Genomic DNA, 14,174 nt, shown 5'->3' with positions numbered 1-14,174 from the left:
CAATAAATTTCACTGAACTTTGTCACGAGGCAAACCCATAGTTAGTTGTTTGTTCATCTCCTAAGGAACTAATAAAGTTCCAAGAGATGCACTTCTGTAAAGGGAAAATTTCAGTTCAAAGTTTGTTTTTTAAATCCATCCACATGTGTCTACATATGTCAAGCATCGGAGAGAACTCCATATCTAGATGATCTGCCTCCTTTAGTTTAGTTCAAAGCTTTTGCTTATGAATTCTTTAGAATGAAGTTTCTCTGTAATCATCACGCATGGGGAGATGAACAGAAAAATGAAATCATTAAGCACAGAAATTAACTGGACTGATAAAGTTTTTCACTTTATAATGAACTATAGTCGTAACGTTGCCAACAGTCAATGCAGAAGCTGGTATCTCAGGTAGAATCTGTGTTAAATCCTGCAGGCTTTGGTAAACTCCAGCAACTGCACACTGCACATGCTCTGTGTTGGGCTCACAAAAACATAGGCTCCAGGATGTACAGAACTGTAGTAACCGGAATGTTTTTCGTTTGTATGCAACTGAACATTGTATTTGTTTGTTGCTAGTAGAGAAATCTCAGTTGCTAATCTTAAACACAGCCAAAAGGAAAACCAGACCTAACTAATGTGTCTTTTAAACCTTACAAACAAAAATTACAACTCAGCATGTACCATCTCTTTACAAATTTGAAAAATGTCTCCGGGATGATTAAATATCATGAATGGGAATGGGGCATCGAGTAAAATACTTGAAACAATCTTTCAGAGACCCTGTGCTCAAGGGAGGTATGCACTCAAGGTCAGTATATATTCAGGGTAAGTATAGATATACTCAAGGTAGTGACACAGGGCATCACATTCTAGTAACAGGCAAGGAGGGATTATTCTCTCTGTGTTTCTGACAGCTAGATTCCATCAGGGAGCTGTCTGGGTATTTACAGGCTCACTGTGTGTTTTCAGCAAATAGAAAAGGACCATCTGAAAGTCTTTGCAAGAACATAATTTTCAGAGATACTGAATTTGGCACGACTGAGGAAAAAAAAATTACCTGAGTTTCTCCATTATATTTCTGTGTTATTAGTGGTGAAAAGGTTTCTAAACTGTTGTATTTGCATGTGTGTACTTCCAGTGAAACATTCAACTCGGATTGAAATGGGATGACTCCTTTAACTCACTGACACACTGTCTCCACCACGTATCCATTTGTCACAAGTACAGTCATTATATTAATGTTTGCTTCGTGTGGGGCTTTTTAAACTCCACATTGAAGAATTAATAAAGCTTGTTTAGACTGGTTAGCAAAGCCAGAAATTGCCCTAGTCAAATATTTTACAAAAAATGAGAAATAGTCACTGATGTCATTGTTTCTCCTGTGTTGCATGGTGGAGAAACAGTTTTGATGTGAACTCTTTGAATGAGTTACTGCAATGAGAGTATGAAGCAGACTAGATTAATACAGAGAATGCACAGCTGATGAGCTAGTATCTGCTGTTTATTAGAGGTCTTCTCTAGAGATACAGAAATGTGCGATTCCATTGGTTTCAAAACCGTGCCAGGGTAATGGTTACCAGAATACTAGCTATTCTGCAGAAACGCTTAAGAAGGGTATGTATTCTCATTACAACATACAACTTAGTGAAAGCTTTCAAATAAAAACATTCTCTAAAATATATTATAAACAATGTCTGTAGTTAAATCTGTGGGTTTCAAATTTATATGTGGAATTCCACTCTGAAGAGTTTGTCAGACCTGGGCAGGACTCCTCTAGGATTTACCAACTATATTCCAAAATATGTCTCTGACTTTCCTCCTACACTTTGTGGATCAGCATCAGTTCTGTTTTTTCTCATGTAATAATTTAACTGTGATAAAATCTATTAATTTGGTCTTTAGGGTGGAGATGCACAACCAAGCTACCAGCATAGCCTGCAGAGAACATAAAATAACTTACACTTAGGACATTACAGGTGAAAGTATGCTTTGAAGCAGTACATCCATGAAGGAGAAACCTGGTGATTCTTAAACAAAATTCACCATGGCTACAGTTTTGGCAGCTAAAATATTATATATGTGCTGTTTGGAATTAAAGTTTTCAGGTGTTGGCTGCATTAGAAATAGTCTACTGTATGGTAATTTCCTTGTTTAGCCAAACTTAGTGATTATAGAACACAGGCAGAAGTAAACTATATGATAACCAGAAAAATCACCGTGAAAATATAGTGAAAGCCCTGCAGGACCGCAAAACAACAAAAGAAAAGAGAGCACGATTAAAAGAAGTGTTGATGCTGACCGTTCAAATTTATGATTAAAATACATTTATCTCATATTTTCTTCTGGTGCTTTCTTCTTTTACTATAACTGCCTGCTGTAGCGAGGGATAGGGCAGACACCAGGCTTAAATAATGACAAGAAGCAAGAAGGGCGTTACAAATAAGTGTATCAGAGAGGCAAAAGGACAATTGCAGAAGTTCTGGGGGGAAAAATGGGAGGGTGGGCAAGAGCTGATAATACTGGAGTATAGTCTAATGTATAACTGAATGAAGTTGGGTGTTTTTTAGACACAATACCCTTGCAAAAGTTAGGAATTAGACCTGCAGTTCACAGACTCTGATCTGCAGACATTATGTGGCAAGTTCTCCACAGTCATTCCTGGCTTTCAGTTATGAGTTTGAGAGTGTGCAATGGCTCTTCAGTAGTTTTGAGGACTGACACTAGTCTAAAGGGTTTGGGACTCTTTTGCACAGTGATTATTGGGATACTGAAGAGCGTTGTTAAGGGCTTTGACAAGGTATGGGATGTAGGGGGCTGTGTGTGATTGGAGGGCAAGGAATAAGGTTACAAAATCTGTCAACAACAAAAAAAAAAAAAGAAACCTATTGACTTGTGGAGTTTTGTCCTGGTTTTTTCATTCTAGAATTTTTATCTGCTTTTGCATGAAGAAGGTACCTGTAATGGCACGTGGTATTTTTTAAGCAAAATTTGGATCTGACATCAGGTTCTTATCATCACTGGTTCTACTTACAAGCTCTGGGGGTTTTGGACAAAGGCAGTCCTGACACAACCGATTTGTCTGCACTGCTCATTTATTTTCTCACAGGACACAGTGGTTAAACCACTTTGTTGTTCATACTTTTTACAGTGATGTAGAAATGTTTGCCCTAGGATCTGAGCCATAACCTCATAAGGTGGGAGAGGATTGTATAATAGCACCGTGACAAAGCAGTTCAGGACTGCAGGATGTTGAAGTGGTTCCCCACAGTAAAGCAAACGGTTTGCTTTTGAATCATTGCAACAACCATATGCTCTAGAAATTTCCATCCTTTTGAACATTTTTTTCTGGAGAGGAGCAATAGGAGAGAAACTGGGATCATGGTTTTCCAGTTATTTTAAAAATTTCCAACTAGAAGTTCGTCAGTTAGTGTTCCAGTCCTAAGCAGAAGCTTTTTATTTCCATGTTTGACATAAAGACAATTAGAAAAATACTGTAATATTATGATATATATTTGCGACACTAGTTGGAATTTTAATGTTGGAAAAATTATTTTTAGTGGTATCTGTCAAGAAATAAACTGCTTTTCTTCTGTCTCTTGATTTTTGCCTAATTCAAATGATACATGTGTAAACTAGTTCCTATAGTGAAATCACAATACTGATTTAGTGTTTTCTTGCCAAGACTTGTATATCACAAACATGCAGTCTTAGATTAACAGCAGAAGCAGTGGAAGGTCAGGTTGGATTAAAGGGGGAACATAGAAAATGTGCTTCTAGATGAACTGATCCTGCATGATTGTCATCATCACGATGCTGCAGAGGTTGTTCTGGGTTAAATGTTCAAAGGGCTGTAGTGGAGCTAAGCAGCTAAATCATATTTAGCAACTAGGGATGAATTTTGGAACTTTGTTCCCTCTTCTATTGAAAACGGCAGCCTTGATAGCTATACAATTATCTGAAGATGAAAATCCCAAATAATAAGAATTGCAGCATATTTTAGATTGGGGTGGACCTCTGCATCCAACCACCGGCTGAGAGCACGACTAACTAGAGCAGCTTGCTCAAGGCCTTGTCCAGTTGCATTTTCAGTATCTGCAAGGATGGTGATGCCACAGCCTCGTGGCAGCCTGTTCTGGTGTGTGATCAGCCTCGTTGTGAAAAGAATTTTCCTGATCTCTAACAAGAATGTTCTGTGTTCTGATTTACATCTGTCATCTCTTGTCCTGTCCCCTCCAGGAAGAGTGTGGCTTCATCTTCTCTATTTCCTCCTATCAAGTAATTAAAGGAGCCTCCTCTTTTTAAGGTTAAACCAGGCCAGTTCTCTCAGCCGCTTTTCATACCTCCTGCTGAGTATTAATAGTGGATTATTCTAGTTGAAGTTAATTGACAGAAGTACACAACCTCTTCAACTCCACTTCAGCATTTTCTGTGAGGGATACTGTGCTTTAAACATTTAGATCTTTATATTCTTCTCTTCCTGTATTAGAGCTAACATAGAGGGGTTTATGCAATATCACAAAACAGGCTGCCTCTCTCTGGGAAGAGCTGCTTTTTCCCTCTCAGAAAGGTTAATGTCCTGTACTAACATTCTGCTAAACTTCTGCTTTTTAATAGTTTTTTTCCACGTACACACTGAAAGTCATCTAAGAAGTTATTATTTATTATCAAACCCAAAAATTTCCAAAGAAATGTGAAATCATTTAAAATCAGTAGCTCTCATTGCAAAGAAGAAATTTTGTTAGAGAGCCAACCTTAAATATAATAATAAATATGGAGAAAGCGCCTTTACAATAAACTGATTGTTTAAGCATTAATGTAGCATGTTTCAAGTAGTGATTTATGAATGATGAGTCAGACTTGGAATTCAAAACTTGTTTGAAAAAGTAGAGCAAACAATATAAAGATTTTGCATGATTAAATTGCTCATTGCTTAAGCTCAATTTACTATTAGCTTTTGTTAAATTAATCCAAAATAAAATCAAATCCAGATTCGAACCCTGGACCTTCTCTATAATGATTTGAGTATGGTCAAGTAGAATCTGCATTCTCTAGCCTCAAGATGCTCATTAAAATTAGAGTTTTCAGTGAAAAACCGTGCAGTTATGAAGGGATTGAATCAACAGCTGGCATTTTTACAGTGAGCTTTGAGCTTTCATTTAAGACATTTAATTTTAGTGCACGTCTGATGATTTAATATGTCTAGCTGTACATAATTTACTGTGTATCATATCTAACATAGGTCTGGCTAGCCTTTTTATTTTTTTGGAATACAAGGATTTCACAAAGCTCAAAATGGGGCTTTGTCTACCTTATGAGCAGGGAGGAAAAATGCTGTCACTCCATTTTGGCTCTGCTTCAGGTGTGAGTGCCCAATGGCAGTGGCACCCAGATAACTTGAAGTGAAGCGACTGGTGCAGGGACGGCAGTTTGCTTTGCAAGACCGTAGACCCAGCTCTTTCATAGTCCCCTCCAGGCTGCTCCTAGAGTGTCGTTGCTGCCTGAATGGTCTTTGTAAGCCCTGCTGGGGAGTGGGACATTTTGCCCAGGTGCATTTCTTTCCTTGTTTGTGTATGTGTGTGTCTGTAGGTGCTTGGTGCCCTCATTTCGGGATAGTATGTTAAAAGGGTTTTATGTCACTAACACTGTCCATTGCAGACACAGTCATGCAGCATATTTTAATATGCATTGCAATTGCTTACCTAGAATAGTAATGTTAAGTATGGTATTCCATTTGTTCTTATGCAATTTATTTTATATTTTGTGGTTTTAAAAATTATACATACTCTGGAACTTGAAATTTCATGAGAAGTTGAAGAAAAGCTAAGAAACTTGTTTCATATTTTGTTAATTCTTTACTTGACTGTGTGCAGTTTTTAATTTGATAAATCTTTATTTTGTCACCTTATCTTCCCAAAGACTTATAAACTTTTTTATTTCCTCACAGGAAGGGTTTTCTATAATTCATGTTTTTCTGACCAGTCTCAGGATTTTCCTACTCTTTGGTATATCGATTGAAAACTGATTTGCCTATTGAAACTGGATGAACTTCTTAAGTAATAACCTATTTTCAGCTTGTTTATGCCCTTTTTTAAAAACTGATTATTTTTTTTTAACTGACTTTTAGAAACATCTAACTGATGTTTTCATTGAATTGTTCTCCGAATTGGTGTTTGAACCTTAATCCCCAGGGTCTATAAGAGTACATTACTTTCTTTGTACACACATGTACAGCACAAGTTTTAGTAGGTACAGGTCAAATGAGCCACTGAATTGCAAAACTAATTTAGTCTCAAAGTGAAGTGGTTGGAATGTCTCTCCCAGTTTTTACCAATTTTTTGTAGTAATACCTACTAATTTGTTATGCATATGTCTTTTTTTTTTCCCTACGTATGTATTTTGGATACACAGGGTAGCATAAATACTCTATTCTCTTTAGTCTCTATGATTACGTTAGAAGGTAGACTGTGATTCATCTCTTTTTTTTTTTATTAATAGACTCAGAACCGTATGAAGCTGATGGCTGACAACTATGAGGATGACCACCTCAAATCCTCATCCCATTCCAACCAAACCAACCACAAGCCCTCCCCTGACCAGGTAATGTGTCTCTCTTTTTCGCTTTTAAAGTAGTTTTTACTATGGGGGCTGATTATTTTGAGTCATATGTAGTTTTCCCTGACATGCTTGCAGTACATTGGAACAAAAATAGCATGCTAGAGTGCAGTTACAAACCAGAAATGGATGTTGCTGTTGTGTCGGCTTCATTGAAAACTCCTGAGATGTGAACAAACAGTTCTTGGTACCAAGCTGTTATGAAGTGGGTGGAGAAGAGGGGGCAGACAATGAAAGGGAATAAAGGATCGTTACTCTCTTAAAGTGCAAGACTGGAGTCCTGTCTGGCATATTCAGATTTTAGTAACTCAACTTTACTGCTTGAGTGTGTGGAGTGTCCAGGACTGTTTCTTGTCTTCAGTAGCAGGAAATCGTGCTCCAGGATCAGCTTTCTGATCTATGGATTGCATACGAGCAGTTCCCTTCATTTCCCATGAGGAAATCCCAGCCTCTGTGCCAAATGAGCACAGACTGCTCCCTCACAAACTCAATGGGCCATGAACTGAAGGAAAATCAATTTACCATCTCCAAGGCAGCGAGGAGCCTCCTGTGTCATTTACAAAGCACAGCCGCGTGCTTGATAACTATCAGAGAGATTACCTATCCCTTGGGTAGCACAGAAAATGCCAGCATAATTGCATATCCCGTGTTGTAATCTCATCCATTCCAGTTTAATTAAAATATTAGTGATCATTAATCACTGCCTTGACAAAGTGAAGGAATTTTTAGTGCTCTTCTTTGCCCCCTGGCTCATCTAAAAATTGTTGAGATCTGAAGGAAGGCATCTCACTCTAGACCTTTAAGCGCCAGCCTAGTGAGATGCAGAAATTATGAGTAAGGAACAAGAGGAAAATGGCAAAAAACAATTACATATTCACCATGCAAAAATAGGTCATTAAAAAATCTCTTTTCATGTCTGTGTCAGAAGGTACAGAAGGGTTATATACAATGGAATGAACAGAAAAATTCTTGTTTCAAAGTAACTTCCTTTTGCATCTTGTTTTAATACCCTCCTCCACTGTAAAAGGACTGGCTTGAATTTTCTGCAGTGTTTTTGGAAAATGTTGGTCTTACCTTCTTCAGGAGAGTGCAATTGTTAATACTGCAAATTAAATGCCTTTCCAAATCTTAATTTGGAGGAAATGTTAGAATATCTGTTGTTTCTACACTGCAAGTCTATAGAAAAAAGGAAGCCATTTCCAGAACGTGAATGTACATGCTTGCAAATGAGTGCAGCATAGCATTGACAGGTGAAATGAAAAGACAAAACGTAAAGAAAAGATAAAATTTAAATATGTAAGGAAATTCTTGCAAAGACCTCACAGGGGAGGGCAATAGGGAGGAGGGGGCAGGAGGAGGGTCTGATTGCACTTTTGCTTTGCATAGGGGCATTTCAAAAGCTGACTAAGCCTACAAGAGAGCAAAGCAAACTATACCTCAAGGTGGCTCAGAATATTGCATAAGGAATGTAACACTTTGTACTACTATTTGTACTTACGTATGTGCTCGAAGTACTAACCAACTCTTTATTTCATTCCCATGCTGCTCTGGGGCTTTTCTCCCATTGCCACCTCTGCACCGCTAGGATGAGGAGGAGGGTATTTGGGCATAACCAGTCAGATGCTCTTAGTTCAGCCATTTTGTTCAGAACGGTGAGAATCAACTTCTCTTGCCATTAGAAAAGTTTCTGAAAGTCACTCTCACGTCTCGCTCCCCTGTGCTTTGTGAAACCTGATTGTGCTCCTTCCCCCTTGCTTGTGTAGTCTCTGCATGAGGGTGTTTCTTGTGTGTTTATGTGTAGTTTGTGATTTTCTTCTTCTAATCATCATGTCATTGTCTCATGATGTTGTGGGGAGAACTTTCCAGGGCATGTAATTGAGTTTCTATGCAAAGCAAACTCTTAATGCTTATGAGAGAACAGGAAATGTCTCTCATATCATTTATCATTGACTTCATGGAGGAAATGTTTTCAGTCAGATTCTTTTTCAAAGTAGTTTGCACTGTAGCCAAATCTAAGTATGTTTTTTCGATTCTGGTTAGTAAAGAATTTGCTCAGAGATAATGTTCCTCCTCAAGGTTTTAAGCATGTTGAGATCTGCTGCTGAGATTGCTGCCATGCGTGCTGACCTAACTAGTCACAGATATTTAGCAGCTCAGAGTAGATGATTCTTGATATGGACTAGGAATATAAATTTTCTGTAAATTTGAAGGCAAAGAGGAATATCCCCTTAACCTTCCCCTCTCCCTTCCATCTCTCTCATTCTCTCAAAACAATGAGGGAGAAATTGGTAGCTATTTGTCATTTAAAGTACATTTTGTTTCTGTATGTCTGCATCCACGGTTTTCTCTTTTCTGCCATCAAATTGTCTCCACAACAACCCCCGTTTCCAGAAGAGGAGGCCGTACACAGGACAGAGCCCTTCTCCTCATGCCTATAGAGATACATATAGAGCTACAGAAGTCAAATATCGATTATTAGGCTACCGTACATAGGATTCATTTATGCCTTGTAGTATCAGTTTTAAAGCAGAATAAATTTATTTGAAGTACTTAAAGTATTTTAAAGAATTGAGATGAGATAACAATATTTTAAAAATTTATATGAATTTTTTTCTTTCTTCACTTATCGTTTTAAGAAAAAACATTTCACACTAGTTTCTTTGCAGTTTTTCTTACCATTTGATTTTTCTTTATCAACTATTTGAAAGAAAGCTCTTTTGAAAATTTCTGTGGGAATCTTGGACCCTTATATTTCTGAAAATTATTACTTTATATCAGATTTGTAAAACATTCATGAAAGAATAAGCTGCTCTCTTATCTCTTCACACTTGCTCAATTAACTGCAGACTTACATGTCTGTCTGACTGTATAGATCAGATCCCTCTTTTCAAGTCAACCATCTGAAAAATTTAATCCAACTGTGGCAGTGTCAAACTTGAATTTCATGCCTTGGGGTTTGAACTGAGAAAATCTCTTTAGTGGAAAAATTGATAAAGTACTTCATTAATTTACACTCACTGTTGATTTCACATTCTTTTTGAATCACTGCTCTTGCAATCGTTGTGTGTTAGTATATGGTGTTAAAAGTTTTAGAGATAATGCTTGTAAAGATCTGCTGAAGCACAGCAATTAAACAGGAAAAATCAGGTAAGTAAATGATGAAAAAGAAGATGCTTACTATGAAGGTAGGAGTAATTTGATTTTCATTCTAGAGCAAACATGGAGATTGTGTAGAAAAAACTGATAGAACTTTCTGGTTTTCCTCTCCCATCTGCTGATACATTTATGAATGCAACTGTGTTAAGAGTATGGTTTCTCTTAGTTTATTGAATTAATGCATGGTTCACACTAAATACAATATATATCTCCACCTTGTACTTGAGGCATTTTCCTCAGGAAAGCGTGTTAGAGAATACGCTAGTCAAAATAATAAGGCAGCTAGAATCCTTGCCTTACATGCGTCTCATCTGTGAAACATTTTAGCCTCAAGATTGTCTTGCCTACATCAACAGGGAAAGTATAGAGGTGATTGATACTTCCCAAGCCAGTTATTCCCAACAAAATACATGCTTTTACCGTGTACTCTATGTACATTTAAAAAAAAAAAAAAAAGGTCCTTATTCTCTTTGTAAAAGTGAAGATGTTGTGAGTCAGTGACTAACCTGCATGTGTTAAATTAAATGTATGTATTACAATGATAAAAAAGTGACTAATAGCATAGGACTTGGTGATAACTTTTTTTTTTGAAGTTCCTTTAGGTCTGAGGATGTAATCACCTCTGGTCAATTCTGAAGATAAAATGGAGACCATCAAAATATGTACAATAGCAGACTACATTATTTTGGTTTTATATTTTGGGGTTTAAGGCTTTTCCCTACCTGCATACTGGAATTGACTGAATTTTATTTTTAATTATGCCAGTTCTGTACATGACAGCTTCATCAGATATAGCTCCCCTGAAATGGGACACTGTTTCTAAACATATGCACCCTTCCTGTAGTTTCAGAGAATAGTAGTTACATTTCAGTTTACAGTTCAATGTAAATACCATCTTTCATCCTGAAACAGTCTCTCCTAGCCTTTTTTTCTAGGAGTGTTTCCTTGCTGTCCGAATTTCTTATAACTCCTTTTATTCCCCAGATGGAACTCTATCCTCCTCTGTATCCAAACATATTCCAATACACTTTCTCATGAGGATGCCCCTTTGTCTTTGTCAAATGCTAAAATGGTCTGGCCAATGGCTTACTCAGTTATTATTCACATTTTCCAAAAATAATACAAATTTACACTTTATGGCATCTAATACATATGAAAGGATATGTGTGTATGCATGTGCATCTTCTTGTAAATATGTACCATGTATGTGCTGTATGGGTGAAAGAAGTAATAAAGCTTCCATACATAAACTTTCCAAGCTGTTCAATTCATCCAGTTTTCTTATGAAGCACAGCCATGCTACCTACGATGTGAGAAAGTGTGGCTTTGATTCAGAAATCTGCTTGTGTCACCTCTGCCCATCAGAAATGAGGACTGCTTTTGTCAAATGGGTGTAGTGGGCATAGGACCACAAAAAAAACTGTTGGAAGAGTGAAAGACAATCAAATTAAAGGACACAGGGAAAAACGAGGACAAAATAAAACTGCTGAGGGCAAGAACAGGGGAAGAGCAAAATTGAAACTCTGAGAACTGAGAGATTTATCCTGGTATGTAATTTATACATACTGTATGTGCATTTGTAAGTATGCATGCTGTTGTAGAGCGTTTTTCTTCCCATCTTCCATGGCTCTGGCTTGTAGTAGGATTTGGAGCCTAGTAGATGCTGTCACTATACAAGCTTTTTGAACTCATTCTGTGGAAGCATTTTCTATTAACTGTTGCCAACAAATCCTGAAGTCACGGATATGCCTGCTAAGGAGCAAAACATTTGGTTTCGCTGTGCTTGAATTCCAGGAACAAAATCTTAAAATTAATTTTATGCTTATTAGAGTAACAGTGGAATGGTCAAAGAACTAGCATTGAACTGGAGTGCATGAAAATGGGGCTCTTTCAAGATGATGAAAATATTGGCAAGTTCCTATTACCATAAAAATACTGCAAGACAAAAAGCCTCTTATTTGTGACATTTTTCTTTAAATACTTGAGTTTGACAAACTCAAACATGGAAGCAGGAAGTTTGTGAGTTGACTACTGAAGACGCTGGCATAATTTAACACATCTCTTAAGATTTCAGAGGTGGTGTCTGTGGTGGGTAAGTCATAACAGGAAAATATTTGAGTCATTTTTAAGAACTGAAAAATAGTCAATTCAAGTAAATTTCATAGACTCCTTGTCAAAACCAGTATAAACTATAATTTGCAACATCACCAGTATGCATTGTGTACCAAAGGCTCCATTGTTAATGTTGTAATTTGACTTTGCCAAGAGTTTTCTGTAGATGAGCATCACCTAAACCTAAGAACTGAAATAGAGAGAAGGTCATCAATATGAAGAATGATTAATGAATTCAGTTTGAATTTTTTAACTATAGTTTTTAATCAAGAGCTTATAATAGTCTAAAAGACATCTTTAATGAATATATTTTTTCCAAAACCAGCCTCATCCTATGTAGCCATTTGTGATTATTAAAGGGTAATGGAGCTTGGACAACATTTCTATCTTACATTTATTAGGACAAGGGTATTAAACAGGATTACATTAAGAATGATAGAAACAGCTAAATCTCACAGAGAAGTTGATACTAGTAGACGTGTGCAAAAACCAACTGAATGCTCAAGGTTGTAAGCCATGTGTTTCTAAATGGTACCTGCAGAGCGATTCTGTCTCACCCCTAGGAATGCCCAAGATGAGCATTCACAATTTCCTTTCTGTTGTGAAGGGGGTATTTATTATCCCATTTTACAGCTAAAAGGAAATGCACAACGAATAGACACCTAGTCAGCCAGCATACCTAGCTATTCAAACAGATTTAGAGGAAAGTGGCAGAAGTAGGTGACAGGCCACAGTCTGAAGAACTGTGACTACTGTGATGGTAGAGTGAGGGGGATAGAAATAATGACATTGAGAGCAGGACACTTAATTTAGCCTTTGCCACAACTGTCAAACCCCATGAACTTTTCATTGAGATCACTACAGAACTAAAAGTGTCTATACTTGGAGAAGTTTGAGAAGAATATTGATTTTTCCTATGTTATTTGGTGCTTGGGTTAATATACTGATCTCTTTTAGCAAAGTAAATATCTTATTCATGGTGAGTTCCATTTTCAAATTATTACAGAGACATTCAGTCGCTGCATAAATGTGATCTTTCTCTCCACAAGACACATTTTACACTTGCAGAATGTTGAGCTGCTCATCCTACTGTCACACTTCTTTTAGGTTCACAGTACTGTCACTTATTACACTGTGACTTCATAAGCCTTTTAAATAAATTTATTTTCAATATGGTCTTTTTAATTGTTAGATCATGCAGAATGGTCAAAAACATGAAGCTTTCATGCCTGACTCGTATTACAATGTAATTTACTGGACATAGACTAGATCACGATTCAGAAGATAAATTCTTTCCTGGCATTGTCTCCAACCACTCACTTGTTCTCTTTCTTCCTGTCTCAAATTCTCTAATTGTAAAATGAGCTGCAGTTTTTTGTAAAGTGCAAGTTCTGCTTGGGAAAAATGCTATATAAGTGCTAGGTAATATTATTACACAATATTCTAAAATAGTGTTGTTACAGTGATATGGTGGTGATTCTAATACCTCATTCTGAATTTGTTCCCAAAATTATGTTAGATTTGTATTTGACTCAGTTTATTAATACTTCTTATTTTTCCATCCAAGATCCTGTTCCTTCCCAAGAAAGGGAAAATAACCCATGTGTTAAACACTTCAAGGAGTTGCCATTCCAACATGCTCAACAAAGCTCTTTAGACCACTGCCTCTTCTTCTTCATTGTCATCTTTTGTCCTTTGAAGAGTCATTCACCTCTCTAAAAGCCAACAAACTAATCATGTAGTTATAATAATCTGTTACATATCTGTTACAGTTCTTCATTCATATGTGTAAAAACACTGTGAAAGAATGTGTCTTATGCTTGCCTTAGAGACACACCCTGTGCAAAATTTGAAGGCAGCTACATGAAATAATCTTACTTTACTTAAACGTTATCACTTGGCCTGACTGAGAGATAAGGTGCCAGATTTGTTGTCATACTGGTGACAGCCAGGGCTCCTCACTCCCACTTTCCAGACGGGCAATCTTTAGTAAGAAACCTAATGTGATGCACTCAAATAAGGTGATGTAACTAATTAATCATTACGAGGACAGCACTTTGAATACAGTTGTCCCGGTTAATCACAGGACTTGTTTTCCATCCCTGCTTTTCTGGAGCCCTGCTTATGTGGGCGTCATAGCTAATTATGGCCCTGAAAGACTCCTGTGCCGTCAAGTTCAGGCAAGGAGACACAAAGAGTTCATGGACTGACAATTACTGCTCTGAGGAAGTGCAATTCAAAATCGTGGTTTAGCTGACATACAATTATCTATTCTTTTCAAGCCTTTTCAAGCCTTTCCTTTGCCTTTT

At 37.2% G+C, this 14,174-nt stretch overlaps 1 protein-coding gene across 6 annotated transcripts in view; it reads left to right on the top strand.

The window, feature by feature from the left end:
* ERC1 (ELKS/RAB6-interacting/CAST family member 1) overlaps positions 1-14,174 on the top strand; it is a 284,902-nt gene that overhangs the window by 249,974 nt on the left and 20,754 nt on the right. For 4 of the 6 annotated variants that reach the window (XM_086467310.1, XM_086467304.1, XM_086467291.1 and 1 more), the window contains one exon: positions 6,481-6,582. In XM_086467310.1, the coding sequence (XP_086323436.1) occupies positions 6,481-6,582 (102 nt within the window). Of the gene's footprint in view, positions 1-6,480; positions 6,583-8,182; positions 8,210-14,174 lie in introns of those variants that run through there. The other 2 variants (XM_086467318.1, XM_086467312.1) reach the window with 1 other exon arrangement.

Source organism: Leptosomus discolor, chromosome 1 (genome assembly GCF_034619465.1).
Source record: "Leptosomus discolor isolate bLepDis1 chromosome 1, bLepDis1.hap2, whole genome shotgun sequence".
NCBI lineage: Eukaryota > Metazoa > Chordata > Aves > Leptosomiformes > Leptosomidae > Leptosomus > Leptosomus discolor.
Note: the sequence above shows the minus strand (reverse complement) of the source record. Positions and strands in the feature narration are given on the sequence as shown.